General features: G+C 42.4%; 3 protein-coding genes across 4 annotated transcripts; all 3 read right to left on the bottom strand.

Moving 5' to 3' along the window:
- Positions 1 to 1,448: 1,448 nt before the first annotated feature.
- Positions 1,449 to 5,044, bottom strand: LOC124014117 (ubiquitin-conjugating enzyme E2 N-like). Its single transcript, XM_046328836.1, has 4 exons — positions 4,895 to 5,044; positions 3,296 to 3,542; positions 3,063 to 3,203; positions 1,449 to 2,751 (listed from the first exon to the last, which is right to left on the bottom strand). Exons 1-4 carry the CDS (start codon positions 4,922 to 4,924, stop codon positions 2,705 to 2,707), a joined length of 465 nt encoding a protein of 154 aa, XP_046184792.1. The 5' UTR covers positions 4,925 to 5,044; the 3' UTR covers positions 1,449 to 2,704.
- Positions 5,045 to 5,129: 85 nt separating this feature from the next.
- On the bottom strand, positions 5,130 to 8,978 carry LOC124014115 (39S ribosomal protein L42, mitochondrial-like). Of its 2 annotated transcripts, none has more exons than XM_046328835.1 (5): positions 8,827 to 8,978; positions 8,531 to 8,588; positions 8,334 to 8,418; positions 7,882 to 8,045; positions 5,130 to 5,624 (listed from the first exon to the last, which is right to left on the bottom strand). In XM_046328835.1, the coding sequence occupies exons 1-5, from the start codon at positions 8,912 to 8,914 to the stop codon at positions 5,579 to 5,581; spliced, it is 441 nt and encodes a 146-aa protein (XP_046184791.1). In that variant the 5' UTR covers positions 8,915 to 8,978; the 3' UTR covers positions 5,130 to 5,578. The 2 variants fall into 2 exon arrangements, with proteins under 2 accessions (XP_046184791.1, XP_046184790.1); XM_046328834.1 differs by having other exon boundaries at positions 5,130 to 5,345.
- Positions 8,979 to 11,903: 2,925 nt separating this feature from the next.
- LOC124014079 (periodic tryptophan protein 1 homolog) lies at positions 11,904 to 19,570 on the bottom strand. Its single transcript, XM_046328780.1, has 15 exons — positions 19,352 to 19,570; positions 18,963 to 19,021; positions 16,332 to 16,507; positions 16,114 to 16,199; positions 15,594 to 15,690; positions 14,843 to 14,950; positions 14,541 to 14,671; positions 14,366 to 14,433; positions 14,117 to 14,213; positions 13,904 to 13,965; positions 13,661 to 13,772; positions 13,459 to 13,549; positions 13,192 to 13,313; positions 12,953 to 13,058; positions 11,904 to 12,450 (listed from the first exon to the last, which is right to left on the bottom strand). Exons 1-15 carry the CDS (start codon positions 19,415 to 19,417, stop codon positions 12,350 to 12,352), a joined length of 1,482 nt encoding a protein of 493 aa, XP_046184736.1. The 5' UTR covers positions 19,418 to 19,570; the 3' UTR covers positions 11,904 to 12,349.
- Positions 19,571 to 20,668: the final 1,098 nt, after the last annotated feature.

The following is a 20,668-nucleotide window of genomic DNA, read 5'->3' as shown; positions in this document are numbered from 1 at the left end:
TCCAACATCACTACTCTGGACGGCTCTGACTTAGAATACGTGAACAACTACAAATACTTAGGTGTCTGATTAGACTGTAAACTCTCCTTCCAGACCCATTTCAAACATCTCCAATCCAAAGTTAAATCTAGAATTGGCATCCAAAGCATCCTTCACTCATGCTGCCAAACATACCTTTGTAAAACTGACCATCCTACCAATCCTCGACTTTGGCGATGTAATTTACAAAATAGCCTCCAATACCCTACTCAACAAATTGGATGCAGTCTATCACAGTGCAAACCGTTTTGTCACCAAAGCCCCATATACTACCCACCATTGCAACCTGTACGCTCTCGTTGGCTGGCCCTCGCTTCATACTCTTCGCCAAACCCACTGGCTACATGTCATCTACAAGACCCTGCTAGGTAAAGTCCCCCCTTATCTCAGCTCGCTGGTCACCATAGCATCTCCCACCTGTAGCACATGCTCCAGCAGGTATATCTCTCTAGTCACCCCCAAAACCAATTCTTTCTTTGGCCGCCTCTCCTTCCAGTTCTCTGCTGCCAATGACTGGAATGAACTACAAAAATCTCTGAAACTGGAAACACATCTCCCTCACTAGCTTTAAGCACCAACTGTCAGAGCAGCTCACAGATTACTGCACATGTACATAGCCCACCTATAATTTATCCCAGACAACTACCTCTTTCCCTACTGTATTTAATTAATTCATTAATTTTGCTCCTTTGCACACCATTATTTTTATTTCTACTTTGCACATTCTTCCATTGCAAATCTAGCATTCCAGTGTTTTACTTGCTATATTGTATTTACTTTGCCACCATGGCCTTTTTTGCCTTTACCTCCCTTATCTCACCTCATTTGCTCACATCGTATATAGACTTGTTTATACTGTATTATTGACTGTATGTTTGTTTTACTCCATGTGTAACTCTGTGTCGTATGTGTCATTGTATGTGTCGAACTGCTTTGCTTTATCTTGGCCAGGTCGCAATTGTAAATGAGAACTTGTTCTTAACTTGCCTACCTGGTTAAATAAAGGTGAAATAAAAAAATAAAAATATATGTAACACCAGTGACAAAAAGGGAAGAAGGGATATTTTGGGGAATGTAGTAACAAATTAAAATGCATTAAGCTGTCATTTATGGTGATTTACAATGTTAAGGGGTGTTAACTATTATCTAAGTTCTGGTTAAAAAATGTTTTTTTAAATTGCTGGTCAAAAAGCCAAGATTTACATAGAATGACCCCCACTGAGTGGCTCACTGTTGCCATATAGACAGGACAACAAAACCATTGTGAGATACTGGCCCCTAAAGACAAGCATGGCCCTGACATACAGGAACCCATCTACGCAGACAGAGCAAGCGTGTCAATAAACAAAACAAGTGAGTCACGTCCCCTTAGTCAGATACACAACAGCACACAGACACATTCACAGGAGTCTTACTCAACTTATTTTATTTACAGGAGCCACAAATGCAAATGCATTTGTTTATTTTCCCATATCATTTCAGACACCGGTAATACACGATTCTCTTTGCCTTTTTCACATGAAGAGTGGATTAACCAGAGACATGGAAGCCATTCTCAATCTAAAGGCCAGACGCTTAGATGACGAATCATCATTGATTTTTCATTCTAAATCCCTTAGAAAAAGATAAATAAATTAGAACATAATCTGATTTTCTCCCCTCTTTCAGGATGTTGGTTGAACTAAATGCTGGATACACTTGCAGTAGAGAATTGTGGAAAAGACAAGGGTGAGGACAGAGTATGGGAAAAGCAATGAAACACCACCTACCAGAATATGTAGGTACTGTGCTAGCAAGAAAGAGATCAAACAAAATGGCATAACAAAAATATTTTTACTACAACATAACATTTACAGAAAATAAGTACAGAAGCAACAAGTCTGTGTGGATCTCAGCAATGAAGTGACAATGATAGTATTTCATGCCTCGTTGTTTCATGTCAGAATTGGGAGTACACCCCCCCCATCAACACCCCGAAAGTGATACTTCTCAGTATCAATACGGATCTAATTTGTTAGAACAGTCATGTTCTGAGCTTGGTTAAGTACATGCTTTTAATGAAGTATCATAAGAGAAAAAATTCAATTAAAAAAGCATTAAAAGAAAATGAAAAGATCACCTTTCTCCCCAGAAGGAAGTCATTACCGACACGCTCACCTCCCAAGTCTGAGCTTCTGCCAAGGGCTTGCAAACACAGGACTTCCAAACCCACAACTTCAACTGTCTGAGGGAAACAAAGGTTACTCTAAATTCAACAAGGGGCTAGGCGGCATAACCCTCAAGAGGACATTTTCAAATGGGTGGGTATTTGGTGGCTGTGTCACTAACTCCCTCCGTTTATTGACCTTTGACTAAACTGACCCATTGTATGACTGTATGACCGAGACTTATCGTGTCCCCCCCCCGGACAAACAGAAAACTGTGGTTGAGCATCAGCCTCTATCCATGCATTCGAGCAGTGAGCCGGAACAAAGACAAAACACATTGCTATGTGCCATAAAATTACCAGAGGGCTGCAGTAGTTTTGTTTTCTTTTAAATATATTCTTTACAGTTTTTTTGCTTGCTTTTATCTTGTTTTTTGTTGTTGTCTAAGACTGTCCTTTAAATGCAAATAAAGGAGACCATCTTGGTTGTGTTAACATCCAGTGCCCGTCTGTTTTCTTCTATACCTCAATGCTGTTTCCCGCATAAAGCCTGGTCCATGTCCGAGCTGCAAGGTGCATAGAGAGGGGGTTCATTAACTACAGGTATTAGCAAGACATTCCTTCAAGAAGAATGCTATCTCTGAATTGATTTGACCTGCAGTGACACTTTAGGAGGCTAAAGTGAAGAGCACTACAAGAGCAGTAAGTAATTGGTTCCTTCTCACACACACGGCCTCTGTTTAAAACCAGGCTTTGTTCACATTCAGCGATAGGTACTCTTGATCAGAGGATGCAAAATAATTTACGTGCCAAGGGGTGAGAATTTAAACTGGGTTCACTTTAAACACGAACATGACACGTGCGTGCGCTGACTCACCTGTCTCAATGGCTTGGGCTTCGTTTGATTTCCACTGCTCTGCAACATCGTTTGCAAGTGGGTCATCAGGGTTAGGAGCGCTTAATAATGCTTGGATTGATAGCAGTACTGTGCGGATCTGCAAAGCTGGGGACCACTTATCTGTGAGAGACAAAGAAAATGGTGGAGGAAGGAGTCATACTTTGAGTCAGGACATGACTGTGACTAATGATAACTGAATCTGGATAACTCACCTTTCAAGATGTCTAGGCATATCCTACCCAGCTTGTCCACATTGGGGTGGTAGATTTTGGTCATGAATCGCACTTTGGGAGCTGCCATGGGATATTCTTCTGGCAGAAACAGTTCAAGTTTAAAGGTGCCTCCTTCGAAAGGGGAGTCCTGGGGCCCTGAAATCACCACATGGAAGTAGCGTGCATTCGCCTCATCAGGCTCTGCCTTTATTCCAGGAACGGGTTCGGCCAGCAAACGCTGAGTCTCCTGAACACAGACAGAGATACAGATCGAGGCATGCAGGTAGATAGACAAACACATGCAAACAGAAACGTGTCATGTTCAAAGTGAACCCAGTTTAAATTGTCTCAAGCAGAATGCGCTACAGATGTAGCGAGACAGATAAGCACCAACAACCAGATGTCAGGTCAGGGTCAATAGTGACCAAGGTTTTGGACAACTATGTTTTGGTGCAAGGACAGCCATCCATACATTCAAGATCAGGTTTGACATTCTGTTTCTGAACTTTTTAGGGCCAATGAACAATCACTCTGCCTTGTCTCTTTCAAGAGTACAAAACACTCACGCAGTGTTTTAGATCCTCAGCTAAGAGCTCATAGGATACATTCTATCACAGTTAAATAAAAGGTTAAACAAACAAAATATATTATAATAATTACATGCCTGTGGAGGTGGACTAGCTGCAAAGTCTTTTTTTGTGAATTATGTCTGAGGCGAGAACCAACATGTAACATCTTCATGGTATGACTGTCATTCTGATGGAAATAAATGTATTATCTATAACTTTCCAATATAACTCACTGATAGGCCCATGTACACCATAACACCACTGTAAATGTTTGTCTTCTCAGTTGTTTTATTCAACAACTAGGCAAGTCAGTAAGTTAGGCCAGTTGACTAGGCTGATAAATTGAATGTTTCTGTCAAACATTTGTTTTTGCAGCCACCTAGTATATGTATGACAAACTATTGTCCCATGTCTCTTCATTTCTGATACAGAACTCCTGCAAGACCAACAAGATATCCTGATCCTGCTCATTGGGCCTAGACACAGTTTGAGAGAAATACCTGCACTGACACCGGCTTCTATACCACAGCCAAGTTAGCTTTGCTACCCAAAGCACTTTCATACACAGTAAACCAAGCAAGTAAATGTGAGTTTATAATACATACTCTGGAGTCTAGTACTATAGCAAGTTCCATCATTATCTAACTAGCTAAATTTGATAGCTGTGTATGTATGTGTATGTACGTTGCTAACGTTAGCTAGAAGTGCCAGTCGAGGGACATTGCTCAGATCGCTAACTTGAGACCATAGCAAGGTTAATTCAATAGATGTACATTAAGAAAAGTATTACTTTCAACACATAGGCAATTAAGTAGACTTGGGCCATACTCAGCAGGAAGGTTAATACATTTGACCAAACATTCATCTGACTTGGGGCTGAGCCTGAGACATACGGTACCTAGCTAACGGAAGTAACGTTAGCTAGCAAATACATGGCAATGCACGTGCCTAGTCGTATTTTTCTTCGCAACTCAAAGGGGACCGAACTACGGCTTGTGAACCATTTATCGCATGTCGTTTTTGGAATTACCTTTATAATCCTGCGGGGTAGTCCTGCCATCTTGTTTTACTGTATACAGTATTTTTGTATGTTCACTCCGTCGCCGAAAAAACACGCTTTCCGGTGAATGATGTTGGCCTCTGACGGGATTGTGAATGCTGGGAAATGTATTTTGGTCAACGACCAGCGTGAACATATTTCAATTAAACGAACTTCATGTTCCAGGAATGGGTGCTTTCAAAATCTTAAGAGAAAAGACTAGAAATATGAACGTACTCTTTATTGTAATTTCTTTGAATCCCAAAAATTTAAAATACATGGACTGAATTGAAATGATCGTAATAATGGTCAGTCACAATCAATGTAATATTGTTATGCACAGTAGGAGCCAAAGTTTGAGTCCCAGTTGCAGCTTTTTCTTTCTCCCGCTACGCCGCTGTTGCAGTGTTCTCCTTCTTCCTCCACAATATCATGCAGATACCTTAACAATGTCCCAAAATTTCATGAAATAAAAGGTATTCAGCAAATAGGGAAAATATATGTTTCACTGACAGTTTTGGCAATCTGCTTCAAAACATAAGTGCGTAACTACAGATGTGTTTATTTTATAGCACAAATAATTGCACACAAAAACAGTTTGGGATTTGGGGGTTGAGCCAAGCTAATAATTCTTTAAGGTATAAATGATTTTGAAGGTAAGAAACTCCTTAACAACTATCTGTCTTTTGGGGGATCTCGTTTTCTGCGTCGTGTATGGTACCTAAGAAAAAAAAAGAAAAAAAGTTAAAACGTTCAATATACAGTGGATTCGGAAAGTATTCAGACCCTTTGACTTTTTCCACATTTTGTTACAGCCTTATTCTGAAATGAATTAAATTGTAATCTCTCAATCTACACACAATACCCCATAGTATTCAGACCCTTTACTCAATACTTGGTTGAAGCACCTTTGGCAGCGATTATATCCTCGAGTCTACTTAGGTATGACGCTACAAGCTTGGCACACATATTTGGGGAGTTTCTCCCATTCTTCTCTGCAGATCCTCTCAAGCTCTATCAGGTTGGATAGGGAGCGTCGCTGCACAGCGATGTTCAGGTCTCTCCAGAGATGTTTGGTCGGGTTCAAGTCCGGGGTCTGTCTGGGCCACTCAAGAACATTCAGAGACTTGTCCCGATGCCACTCCTGCATGGTCTTGGCTGTGTGCTGAGAGTCGTTGTCCTGTTGGAAGGTGAACCTTCGCCCCCAGTCTGAGGTCCCGAGTGCTCTGGAGCAGGTTTTCATCAAGGATCTCTCTGTACTTTGCTCCGTTCATCTTTCCCTCAAACCTGACTAGTCTCCCAGTCCCTGCCACTGAAAAACATCAACACAGTATGAACCTGCCACCACCATGCTTCACCGTAGGCACGGTGCCAGGTTTCCTCCAGACGTGATGCTTGCCATTTAGGCCAAATAGTTCAATCTTGGTTTCATCAGACCAGATAATCTTGTTTATCATGGCCTGAGAGTCCTTTAAGTGCCTTTTGGCACATTCCAAGCGGACTGTCATGTGCCTTTTACTGAGTGTCTTCCGTCTGGCCACTACCATAAAGCCCTGATTGGTGGAGTGCTGCAAAGATAGTTGTCCTTCTGGAAGGTTCTCCTTTCTCCACATAGGAACTCTAGAGCTCTGGCAGAGTGACCATTGGGTTCTTGGTCACCTCCCTGACTAAGGCCGCCTCCCCCGATTGCTCAGTTTGGCCGAGCAGCCAGCTCTAGGAAGGGTCTTGGTGGTTCCAAACTTATTCAATTTAAGAATTATGGAGGCCACTGTGTTCTTGGGGACGTTCAATGCTGCAGAAATGTTTAAGTATCCTTCCCCAGATCTGTGCCTTGACACAATCCTGTCTCGAAGCTCTACGGACAAATCCTTCGATCTCATGGCTTGGATTTTGCTGACATGCACTGTCAACTGTGGGACCTTATATAGACAGGTGTGTTCCTTTCCAAATCATGTCCAATCAATTGAATTTACCCCAGGTGGACTCCAATCAAGCAGTAGAAACATCTCAAGGATGATCAAGGGAAACAGAATGCACCGGAGCTCAATTTCGAGTGCCATAGGTTCTTATTTACATAAGGTTTATGTTTTTTAATTTTAATAAAAATGTGCAAACATTTCTAAAAACCTGTTTTCACTTTGTCATTATGGGGTATTGTGTGAATATGGATAAAAATGTATTTATTTCTCAATTTTAGAATAAGGCTGTAATGTAACAAAATGTGGAAAAAGGGAAGGGGTCTGAATACTTTGCAAATGCACTCTATAGGTGATTTTAAAAAGGACTGAGTGAGGATTTTACCCATCTTCATGCCAGTTTCTCACTCAATACATTAGCATTACATGAATTTACAAATTAGCAACTTAAGGTACATTTTGGATACTTAAAAAGGCCCAATGCAAACGTTATCTCAATATCAAATCATTTCTGGGTAACAATTATGTACCCTACTGGGATTATTTTCAATCAAAATGGTCAAAAACAAACAAAAATAGTTTCTTAGCAAGAGCAATTTCTCAAGCAAGAATTTTGCTAGAACTGTCGGAGTGGGGAGGGGAAATCCAAAGCCTCGTTATTGGCAGAGACGTTTAGAACTCTTTCATATTGTTCTATTAACTAATTTACTACCTGGTGATGTCACCAAGCAGGCCAAAACAGGCTGAAATTTCAGACGGCCTTTTTAAACAGCTCTCTTGCACTAAAGGAGCATTATCATTTTCACAGCATTCTTCCAACATCAGTATGTAAATATATATATAAAACTCAATAAATTAAATTTTTGACTGCACTGGGCCTTTAATACTAAGGATGTGCCATGTGAGTTCAGTACCAATATTTAACATGGAATGGGTGTGGCATCTATCTATTGCCCTGCTTTGAGCAATCATCAACATAATTTTCTCCTTCTGAGTATCTCTTCATAATTTAGATAGTACTGACTATCACTAAAGTGATTCAATCATAGAAGGTGTACTTACTGTCCCACAGGGTACCAGCGGTGCTTGGTGGTGTGAAACATTTTGCTGAGCTCCTCGATGGTGGGGCCCTGTTTGTTCTGCAGCACCTCCCTTCCGAGGTGGGCCTTCAGCACCTGGTCATGTGTCTCTGCCGGATTGGTCAGGGGGTCTGGCCGTAGAATGGGCTACAGTGTCACAAATACATACGAAAGCCATAACTATCAAAGACCATTTATGCTGTTTTTCAACCTAAATCGCATGGCTTATTTTGCCATTTAATAGTCAGCATGTTGAGAAAAGGGGCATATTGCTGGCAGGTAAAACTCAGCCTCCCACAGACATCATGATTTCACAGATCAATCTGCAGGGCGTATTGTGTTTGCAAATGCAGTATTTACAGTATTTAAAGGTTTCCTTTTCCTCATCATCTCTGTTAACGTCAGTATCGGCAAATCCAAGTTCTAATTTCTTACCTGGGTAAATTCATAAGGAACATCCTCAGAGGGATGGTAGCACACTATGGTCTTCCCATCAGATGTCACACCAATTTCCACCTTACTGCAATGAAGGTGACAAGAAATTAACAAAGTCATCGCAATACACACAGTTACAAAATGATGATTTACTATTAAATAAAAGGCTATGTAGCAAGCCATCTAACGTTACTTACCAATCATCATCAATGGAAGGTCCACGGATAGTTGACTTGTGATGGACAGGCACAACGCCTGTTGTGGATATATTGGTTTTTATAAATCAAAAGGTACTGTATGATGTGATTAATAACTGCCAAGCTACAGTCACAAGATTGCTAGCCAGCTGGGTTCTCTGCCCCAGAAATGCTTGCTAATATATGTGCGCTAACATTAACTAGATAGTTAGCTGACAAAATCCTTTCAGCACTTGAGATTGGGTTCACAAAACGTGTTCCTTAATCTTGCAAGTTTTACAATAGACAGTACTCACCTGTGCAGTGTTTCAGTAGATTAACAGTTGAAAACCGTGTAAATAAAGAACTCAACCTATTTAAATGACCTGTAGTAGCCATGCTCATCAAAAATGTTGTATTTGTGTTACATGGAAATATTTCCGTGTATGTACTACAAGGAAATAATTCCGTGTTCATACGTGAACCATACACGTTTGTTCCGCTGTACAAACCTTTATGAACAAATCCTTTTTCTTTAGTAAAGTCAAAGTAAAAATACAAAAACAAAAGAACTGGGACAGTTTAACTGTCAAATGTATTTGGGGAAAAAGTATTTTTCACATTTGTATAAATACATTATGACATCATAAATATCATTTTAGAATTGGAATAGAGTAAACTGAGAAATAATGGGATTTGAACATTTTGCTAATTCATTAACATGAAACTCAAGTTACAGCATTGCTCTTAACCTCCATATAATGGCAACTGAACATCGAAAGGGTTACCGATGTGACCTCATACTGGAACCCTCTCAGTACTCCACAGTTCCACCACCAACGGAGGAGGGGAAGGCAAAGGTATCAGTGAAACTTCAGCCAGAGGTTTTTAACCCATTCATCCTGTCTCCTCTGCCAGAACAGACGATCCGTGATGTTCTTGTTGACTGGGTGAGAAATAAACCGCTCCTTTCACCCACTGCAGCCAGAGGAATGGTCATCACTGGCATAACCCATGAGGTTGCATACTGTTACAGACTGGAAACATTTACAGAGCACAGGTCTGTGTGCTTAAGATTTGAACCGCAATGCAAAACTTCCAGAGCACCAGTGTCTCCAAAACCAGCAGGGGAAGTACAGGAGCCACAACCCTGGAAGGTGTCTGTGACCCCGGCCAAGATGTTCCACAACCAGGTGTTAAATTACAGGCTGATTCACACAGACCAAGTGACCGGGTGCTCTTACTGTCAGGAGCATAAGTGGGTTATGTGCAGGGCCTGCTGTGCCTCTACTAAGGTGCGCTGCCCTGTGTGCCATGGGCGAGGCAGGGGCACCAAAAAGCCCTGCAGGGAGTGCAAGGGTGAGAAGATGGTGCCCTGCATGTCCTGCATGTCCCTGGGCCGGGTTTGCTGTGAGATGTGCGTGGGAAATGGTCAGCTGTGCTACTTCAAAGAGCTGCGGGTGGACTACCGCTGTCATCTCGACAGGTACCTGCTAGGTGTCCCAGGCGGTATCCCAGAGGAGAGGATTTCCCATGCCATAGGGGAGATCCTCCACAATGGCTTGGGCCAAAAGGTGTGTCCCATTAGCACCTTCTCTGTGGAAGAGGTCAACGCAGCCTCACAAAGGATGGTGCGGTCGTCCCACTCCAGCTGGCCCCAGTGCCGCATCATTCAACAGAGACATCTACTGAGGGCAGTGCCAGTGACTCGAGTCCAGTATCGCTGGAGGGATACTTCTGGGAGTGTGTTTATTTTTGGAGTAGACCACTCCGTCTACTGGCCAGACTACCCAGAGAGGAGGATCCGTCTCTGTTGCCCCTGGTTATAGAACTGGTAATGCTCAATTCCCAGATAAAAGCTTCCTCAAACACATTGCATATGATAAAAAAAGATTGTTGTCATTTTTCTTTATTTTTAATATTTTCTACATTGTAGAATAATAGTGAAGACATCAAAATTATGAAATAAAACATTTGGAATCATGTAGTAACCAAAAAAAGTGTTAAATCAATATATGTTTTATATTTCAGATTCTTCAAAGTAGCCACCCGTTGCTTTGACAGCTTTGCACACTCTTGGCATTCTCTCAACCAGCTTCACCTGGAATACTTTTCAACAATCTTGAAGGTGTTCCCACATATGCTGAGCACTTGTTGGCTGCTTTTCCTTCACTCTGCAGTCCAACTCATCCCAAACCATCTCAACTGGATCGAGGTCAGGTGATTGTGGAGGCCAGGTCATCTGATGCAGCACTTCATCACTCTCCTTCTTGGTCAAATAGCCCTTACACAGCCTGGAGGTGTGTTGAGCCATTGTTCTGTTGAATAACAAATGATAGTCCCACCAAGCGCAAACCAGATGGGATGGTGTATCATTGCAGAATGTTTTGGTAGCAATGCTGGTTAAGTGTGCCTTAAATTCTGAATAAATCACAATGTCACCAGCAAAGCACCCCACACCACCTCCTCCATGCTTCACGGAAGGGACTACACATGCAGCGATCATCCTTTCACCTACTCTGCGTCTCACAAAAACAAGGCGGTTCGAACCAAAAATCTCAAATCTCATCTTTCCTACCGGTCTAATGTCCATTGCTCGTGTTTCTTGGCCCAAGCAAGACTCTTCTTATTCGTGTCTAGTGGTTTCTTTGCAGCAATTCAACCATGAAGGCCTGATTCACACAATTCCCTCTGAACAGTTGATGTTGAGATGTTTCTGTTACTTGAACTCTGTGAAGCATTTATTTGGGCTGAAATTTCAGAGGCGCAGTTAACTCTAATGAATTTATCCTCTGCAGCGGAGGTAACTCAGGGTCTTACTTTCCTGTGGCGGTCCTCATGAGAGCCAGTTTCATCATAACGCTTGAAGAATCTTTTAAAGTTCTTGAAAATCTTCACATTACTGACCTTCATGTCTTAAAGGAATGTTGGACTATCATTTTTCATTGCTTATTTGAGCTGTTCTTGCCATAAAATGGACTTGGTCTTTTACCAAATAGCCCTATCTTCTGTATCCCACCCCTACCTTGTCACAACACAACTGATTGGCTCAAAAACATTAAGGAAAGAAATTCCACCAAGTAACTTAAGGCACACTTGTTAATTGAAATGCATTCCAGGTGACTACCTCATGAAGCTGGATGAGAATACCAAGAGTGTACAAAGCTGTCAAGGCAAAGTGTGGCTACTTATTATTCTACAATGTAGAAATAGTAAAAACAAAGAGAACACTGGAATGAGTAGGTGTGTCCAAACTTTTGACCGGTACTGTATATTTATCACAAGTTGATCAAAACCGTATTTCTTTACCATTTTACCTGGATGGGCCTTTCAGTAAATGTTTGAGTAGGTATTTCAGATTTCACACATTTCTAATTTAACCAATGCAGGAATGTCACTGACAATACATCATTTATTCTGGGGGGGGGGGCACAAGATTAGCAAATTTCAGGCCAAGATTAGCAAAGTCCTGCACAAATAATCATTGATGACACTAAACCAGATACCTGTGCCTTCAAAATCACATTTCAATAGTTATTTGATTGATTGTTAGTCAAAAACAAATACCTATTGAATTATTTTGACAAACATTCAGATAAATATTGACCTTCCTTGTTGCAAAGACATTTTAGCTCCCAAAACAAATATTTATGTGGCACTGAACTATTGGGAGATCTGTTTTAGAAGAAAAGTTTGAAGAGAGAAAGTCCATCCACAGCTCTGGCAATGTCCTTGAAGTGCCTTCTTGGTCCCAGGTTGACAAAGTCTTTGGCTATGTGGATCTCTCTGTGTAAGTCCAAGGTGCCTCTCTATGTTGATTGGAAGTTGGTCCAGAGTGGCTCACCAGGAAAGCTCCATATCTGCTGTGGAAGAAGTACTGCTGGATGCCTCAGGCGCTGTGGTTGCCACCAACCGCTCCCGATTGCCAAACACCTCAGCGACTGGAGACAGCACATACATGGATGGCAGGCAAAGAAAGTCGGTGAACATACTCGGTCACGTACACACAAAACACACCATGTTGATAACCATCAGCTACTGATCTAACACCTCAGTGACCAAGCAGACACACAAACCCATGACTCGAATACCAAGCAGGAGAGATGATAGCTATAACAGTCAAAGCCCATAAGAAATAGATGTTCAATACAGAGGGAGAGAGATACTATCCCTCTGTATAGAACAGGTAGTTTTTCGTAGCCACTGTGCTTCTACATCTGCATTGCTTGCTGTACAGGGTTTTAGGCTGGGTTTCTGTACAGCACTTTGTGACATCTGCTAATGTAAAAAGGGCTTTATAAATACATTTGGTCGATTGATTAAAAAAGTAAAAGCCAGTTGCCACATTCAAAATATATATATTTTTCTGGAACAAAAAGAATACACGATAGATTCGGCTCCTTGTCAGGCCTAGAGCAGAAGGTAATGACATTGAAACTGTACCTGCTGCCACATCACCTATGTCCCAAACCCGCAGGCCATCCCTCTGTCCTCCAAAGGCATATACAAAGGGCATGTCAGGACAGCACGCTGCACAGAACAGCACCCCCTATCAACAGAAAGGGAGCATTTAACCGCAACAGCCACATATACAACACACATCCAAACAGTCGCTGTTAGAAACGTGATGGATCTTATTGCAATGACATGGCAATGATTACAGCGACAGAAACCATCGTTACCATTTTCATGTCCCGGGTGTGAACTAAATTGGGCTTGTTCCCCAAGATGTCCCAAATCTTGACGTGTTTGTCTGCTGACGAGGTGACCAAGCATCCCCGGATCTGGCTGCTAAGGTCCAAGCCTACAGGGCCAGAGACAACTGACTTAAATTCTGTTTCCCTGACCTTGAATGCCATGTTTGTGTACCAGTACTCATCCAGTATTTTAAAGTCTGAATATGAAGGGGTAGGGGCTAGAGGCAGAAATTGGCCTGAGACCACACCCACCTGACACCTCTCCGTCATGTGCCCTTAGCGTAAACACTGGCTTGTCCGAGCGCGCGTCCAAACAGTAAACAAAGCCGTCCTCTGTGCTCGCCTAAAACACAGCCAAATATCAGTGAGAGTGGAAACAGGAAAATGCACCAGGCATTTTCCATGTGAAAGTTAGCATATTGGCTATGTGAGAGGTGGCGAGAGGGCAGCTTACCAGGAAGTTGCAGGGCGAGAAGTGGTTCCAGGCGACCCTTTCCACCTGCCCGCTAAACCTCCAAGTGCGATGGCTGCTGTCCGGGCTGCGGCAGTCATACAGGATTGCCGACCTGGCCAGAGGAAGAAGACACAGGTTAAGACTTGTTAGTTTTGTACATTCACAATCCTGACCTCCAATATACAGGAGATGACAATTAATTTGACAATTTCAGAGGATGTAACAGATTCAGATTGGACATACTTATCGTATGATCCTGATATCAGGGTCTGAGCTTCAAAGGGGTGGAACATCAATGTCTGGACCTAAAAGAGACTTGACTTTAATGTTTGAGATCAACATTACAAGTAAGCAGGCGAGACTACATCCAAAATCAACTTTACATCATATTTTTGTTTATTTACAGTAGGTCCATTTTGGGAAGTTAAACAGGCTGTGATGACTGGACACACGTACCTTGTCAGTGTGTCTGCGCAGTGTTGTGGCCGGCTTTCCCTGTGCCAGATCCCACAGGATTACGGTTTCATCGGCTGACCCACTGGCCAAGACGTTGCTGTGGAAAAAAAGAAGCAACACACAGAGTAAAGGTGGAGGGTAGGTTTGTGACAACGCTAGTGACTTTGTGATTACAGTGACATAAGTGGAAAGGTCTGGGGCTAGGGGTGAGTGGTCAGGGGTAATGGGTACAACTCCAATATGACTCACCGGACCAGTTTGTTCCAGGATAAGTCCAGTACAGCATCTGTATGACCTTCCACTGGCTCTGCTGCAGCCTTATAATTCAAATTGCATGTTAGGATACGGGCCATAGTGAGGAGACACCAACACCATAAACATAACAGTAGAAACTACCACATCCAAGTCCTTGTGGGAAAATGACCTTTTTGCTTTTCTTTTTCTTCTTGGAGGCCTTCTTGCTCCCCAGAGTGAAGGCAGGCTCTAGGCAGTCCACCACATCCAGGTCCCACACGTCAATCTGCGGTGTCATGTTGCCTACAGCCGCATAATTGCCTGTACAAACAGATGGAGTTAATGTAAAGTTTTAAAAAAACATGTTATACACCGAGAAAGCACTGAATTGAATGTCCATTCCGCAGAGTTGGGTTGTGAAAATGCTGTTTGAGCTTAACTCAGTCAAATCTGAGAATCCATTCAACACTATAAAAAAGTTAATTCACTCACCAGTGCCTTCTGGACTAGGGTCAAAGTTAAGCCACTCCACACACAGTGGATAGGCTGGTAGAAGAATGTCATGGTGAATATAGAGGGATTCCTCCTCGGAGTTGTATACTGTGCAGAGGCAAATATACATACAAATACATTAATTAAAACAACCTTTGTTTTTACACTGGCATGTACACGGAGTATACCAAACGTCAGGAAAATCTTCATAATATTGAGTTGCAACCCCCCCCTTCCCTCAGTACAGACTCAATTTGTCAGGGCATGGACTCAAAAGGTTTCAAAAGCGTTCCACAGGGATGCTGGCTCATGTGGGAAATTGGCCGGATGTCCTTTGGGTGATGGACCATTCCTCATACACGCAGGAAACTGTTCATGAAAAACACAGCAGCGTTCTAGTTTTTGACACAAACCATTGTGCCTGGCACCTACTACCATACCCCGTACAAAAGGCATTTCAATATTTTGTCTTGCCCATCCCATTCACCCTCTGAATGGCACACATACACAACCCATGTCCCAAGGTTTAAAAATCCTTCTTCAACCAGTCTCCTCCATTTACTCTGATTAAAGTGGATTTGACGTCAGATGAAAGCTATGACCACTTGTTTGTCAGTCTGTCATGGAAAGAGCATGTTCTGTACACTCACTATGTCTACACTGTTACTATTTGATGTTGTGAAGCAAGAGTTTTTGTAAGTCTAAGCTGAGAGTCAAATTGCCAGTTAGAACAACAGTCTCTGCAACTCACCGTGAATCTCCAGGTTGCAGCAGTCCTTCTCTGCTCTGCCTGAAATGATGAGGTTATCATTGGGCTTGATTTGAAAGTCCTCTCGCTCATACTGGTCCTGGAGACACAAAGAAAAGATGCCAACAACTAAGTCTGAATGACACAGAATGGCCAGAAATTAAGAGCTGGGACGATAAACTGAAAATTATGGCAGGTAGCCTAGCAGTTAGAGGGTTGGGCCAGTAACCGAAAGGTCGCTGGATCGAATACCCGAGCAGACATGGTGAGAAATCGATGGCCCTTAAGCAAGGCACTTGACCCCAATTTGCTTCAGGGGCGCCGTATTACTATGGCTGACCCTGTAAAACAACACATTTCACTGCACCTATACGGTGTGTGACAATAAAATATATTTTACGTGATATTTTTATATATTTTTTAATATTTAATGTGATATGCTTGGCATGCACCACTAGTTGGTACCAAACCGGACTGGTGAGATGTTTCATCACTCTGAACTGGCAAACAGCTCTGGACTCACTGTGTCTTTGATGGTAATGTAAGGATCCTCCTCATTGGTGCTGAACACTGTGAGGCCGGCAAGGCTGTCACCAAGGTTGGCAGTCACTGTGCCAGAAAAAAAGAGATGAACAGTAAGAGATAATTATTTATAATAATCTTGGCATATTAACAGACAGAGATAACTCATGAATTTAAGATCCAACATAATCTGAGAGCAAATGCAGAAACTATATTTACCCGAGTCTTCCTCATCATATCTATCCAAACCATACGCTGCTAGTTCATCTGCTTCCTCCCTTCCTGCTTCATTTTCATCTTGCTCTGGCTCCTGAACAGCTTCTGCCTCGTCACTCTGTTCCTGCCCGCTGGCCATGCCTTCATCCTCCTCCTCCTCCTCTTCACCTACACGTTCACTGCGCAAACAAATAAACTCATCAAAAAAAGAAAAAGTCCCTTTTTCAGGACCCTGTCTTTCAAAGATAATTCATAAAAATCCAAATAACTTCACAGATCTTCATTGTAAAGGGTTTAAACACCGTTTCCCATGCTTGTTCAATGAACCATAAACAATTAATGAACATGCACCTGTGGAACGGTCGTTAAGTCACTAACAGCTTACAGACGGGTAGGCAATTAAGGTCATAGTTATGAAAACTTAGGACACTAAAGAGGCCCTTCTACTGACTGAAAAACACCAAAAGAAAGATGCCCAGGGTCCCTGCTCATCTGCGTGAACGTGCCTAACACGCAACCCAAACCGGCTGTGCATGTGCGCCATCGTGCATTAATTTATTGTCCCCCCACACCAAACACGATCACAATACGCAGGTTAAAATATCAAAACAAACTCTGAACCAATTACATTAATTTGGGGACAGGTCAAAAAGCATTAAACATTTGGCAAATTAGTTAGCTAGCTTGCACTTGCTAGCTAATTTGTCCCATTTAGCTAGCTTGCTGTTACTCGTTAATTTGTTCTGGGATATAAACATTGAGTTGTTATTTTACCTGAAATGCACAAGGTCCTCTACTCTGACAATTAATCCACACATAATACGGTCAACCGAATCATTTCTAGTCATCTCTCCAAGGATTTTTCTTCTCTTGGATTCATATTGCGATTGGCAACTTTCATAAATTATGTGCATTACCGCCACTGACCTCGTTCGTATTTCAGTCAGTCATCCATGTGGGTATCTGCTTCTATAAACCAATGAGGAGATGAGAGAGGCAGTACTTGCAGCGCAATCTGCATCACAAATAGAACTGACTTCTATTTTATCCCATGGCAACGCAGACGCTCATTGGCGCACGCGAGCAGTGTGGGTGCAATAATTGAAGAATATAGATCTCTAAATGTATTTTTCAATGTGAGCAGTATAGTCAGCCTGTTAGGCATGCTGCAAGAAGGCATGAGGACTGCAGATGTGGCCAGGGCAATAATTTGCAATGTTCGTACTGCGAGACTCCTAAGACAGCGCTACAGAGACAGGACGGACAGCTGATAGTCCTCGCAGTGGCAGACAACATGTAACACCTGCACAGGATCGGTACATCCGAACGTCACACCTGTGGGACAGGTACAGGATGGCAACAACAACTGCCTGAGTTACACCAGAAACGCAATCCCTCCATCAATGCGCAGACTGTCCGCAATAGGCTGAGAGAGGTTGGACTGAGGGCTTGTAGGCCTGTTGTAAGGCAGGTCCTCACCGGCAACAACGTCACCTATTGGCACAAACCCACCATCGATGGACCAGACAGGACTGGCAAAAAGTGCTCTTCACTGACGAGTCGCGGTTTTGTCTCACCAGGTGTGATGGTCGGACTTGCGTTTATCGTCAAAGGAATGAGCGTTACACCGAAACCTGTACTCTGGAGCTGGATCGAAATGGAGATCTGATCCGTCATGGTCTGGGGCGGTGTGTCACAGCATCATCGGACTGAGCTTGTCGTCATTGCAGGCAATCTCAACACTGTGCGTTACAGGGAAGACATCCTCCTCCCTCATGTGGTACCCTTCCTGCAGGCTCAAAATGACAAGACCCTCCAGCATGACAATGTCACCAGCCATACTGCTCATTCTATGCGTGATTTCCTGCAAGACAGGAATGTCAGTGTTCTGCCATGGCCAGCGAAGAGCCCGGATCTCAATCCCATTGAGCACATCTGGGACCTGTTGAATCGGAGGGTGAGGGCTAGGGCCATTCCCACCAGAAATTTCTGGGAAATTGCAGGTGCCTTGGTGGAAGAGTGGGGTAACATCTCACAGCTGGCAAATCTGGTGCAGTCCATGAGGATGAGATGCACTTCTGTACTTAATGCAGCTGGTGGCCACACCAGATACTGACGGTTACTTTTGATTTTGACCCCCCCTTTGTTCAGGGACACAATATTCCATTTCATTAGGCACATGTCTGTGGAACTTGTTCAGTTTGTCTCAGCTGTTGAATCTTGTTATGATCATACAAATATTTACACATTAAAGCTTACTGAAAATAAACGCAGTTGGACAGCGAGAGGACGTTTCTTTTTTTGCTGAATTTACATTGACATAAATACATTAATTGCTAATACTGAACAAGAGTTCAAAGAAACCACCATTTATAAGGTTTGGGTCAATTTCATTTTAACTTGGTTGATTTGATGAAACCCCCACTACTGAGGAAATTATTTCTGAGTCACTTCGCTGGTCCAGAAATAATGAGTATTTCAAACATTTAGCTACACATTTAAATTAATTTCCTATATTGACGGAGTTTGAATAGCAGTTTCAGTCTCATTGTCCCACTCAGGTCAGTGTTCTTTTCTGAAGCCCTCCAAACAAACAAAGTTATGTCAAGTAAGTCATCCAAAAACTCCACCAACCCCAATTGTTCTTTTGCCTCTGCTATTATGTGTTGCAATTCTTCTTTGCTCAACTCCACCTGTAACAAAATGTGGCAACAGGTTAAAAACAGACATCACCTAGCTGGTGCCATTCATTTTATTTGCATTATGGTGTTTATAAACTATAACTGCTGTATGTACAAAAGAACGTATTAACTAGCTTGCAAGCTAGGGTGTATTCATTAATCGGATTCCGTTGCAAAACGTTTAGCAACTGAAACCATTTACTTCCGAACAAATTCTGGTAGGTCCCTACCCGTTTCATTTGCTTCAGTTAGGTTAATGTTTCCCTTTTGCAACGGAATCCGACTAATGAAAACACCACAGAAGAATTTCTGTCTTGTTGGCAATTTTGCTAGCTACTTTACCTTATCTGGTGTTTCCTTCGAAACGCCACGCTTTACCCATCCAACACAAGTGATTTGAGAACTCATTATAGACAACGTTCTAATAACAACATTCAATGTAATGTACAACTCTAAAGTGTTCAAAAACACTTTATAAAGATCCAAAAGTTACATCCAAATTGCACGCATTGACATGTGAGTTGGGTCCACGACTCTCGAGACAGGCAGTGTCGCAGACTGATGACGTAACGCGGGGGTGTCCCTTGTTCTTCTTCTTTGAGTTTTTATTGGCGGATCGCAACCAAAAAACAGGTGCACACACCGCCACTTACTGTACTGGACTGTGAGACCGGTCACGAACAGTCTATGCCAGTATATCAAAGTCAAATCAAATTTCATTAGTCACACACAATTGTTTAGAAAATGTTATTGCGAGTGTAGCGAAATGCTTGTGTTTCGAGCATCGACAGTGCAATAATATCTAACAAGTAATATCTAACAATTTCACAACATATACCCAATACACACACATCTAGTAAAGGAATGGAATTAAGAATATATAAATATATGGGCGAGTAATGTCAGAGCGACATAGACTTAGATACAGTAGAATAGTTCAGAATATAGTATACAGTCGTGGCCAAAAGTTTTGAGAATGACACAAATATACATTTTCACAAAGTCTGCTGCCTCAGTTTGTATAACGGCAATTTGCATATACTCCAGAATGTTATGAAGAGTGATCAGATGAATTGCAATTAATTGCAAATAACCTCTTTGCCATGCAAATTAACTGAATCCCACAAAAACATTTCCACTGCATTTCAGCCCTGCCACAAAAGGACCAGCTGACATCATGTCAGTGATTCTCTCATTAACACAAGTGTAAGTGTTTATGAGGACACGGCTGGAGATCACTCTGTCATGCTGATTGAGTTTGAATAACAAAAGCAGGGTGGTGCTTGGAATCATTGTTCTTCCTCTGTCAACCATGGTTACCTGCAAGGAAACACATACCGTCATCATTGCTTTACACAAAAAGGGCTTCACAGGCAAGGATATTGCTGCCGGTAAGATTGCACCTAAATCAACCATTTATCGGATCATCGAGAACTTCAAGGAGAGCGGTTCAATTGTTGTGAAGAAAGCTTCAGGGCGCCCAAGAAAGTCCAGCAAGCGCCAGGACCATCTCCTAAAGTTGATTCAGCTGTGGGATCGGGGCACCACCAGTACAGAGCTTGCTCAGGAATGGCAGCAGGCAGGTGTGAGTGCATCTGCACGCACAGTGAGGCAAATACTTTTGGAGGATGGCCTGGTGTCAAGAAGGGCAGCAAAGAA

Source organism: Oncorhynchus gorbuscha, linkage group LG25, assembly GCF_021184085.1.
Source record: "Oncorhynchus gorbuscha isolate QuinsamMale2020 ecotype Even-year linkage group LG25, OgorEven_v1.0, whole genome shotgun sequence".
Classification (NCBI taxonomy): domain Eukaryota; kingdom Metazoa; phylum Chordata; class Actinopteri; order Salmoniformes; family Salmonidae; genus Oncorhynchus; species Oncorhynchus gorbuscha.
The sequence above is the reverse complement of the archived record's forward strand: the minus strand, read 5'-3'. Positions and strand labels throughout refer to the sequence as shown.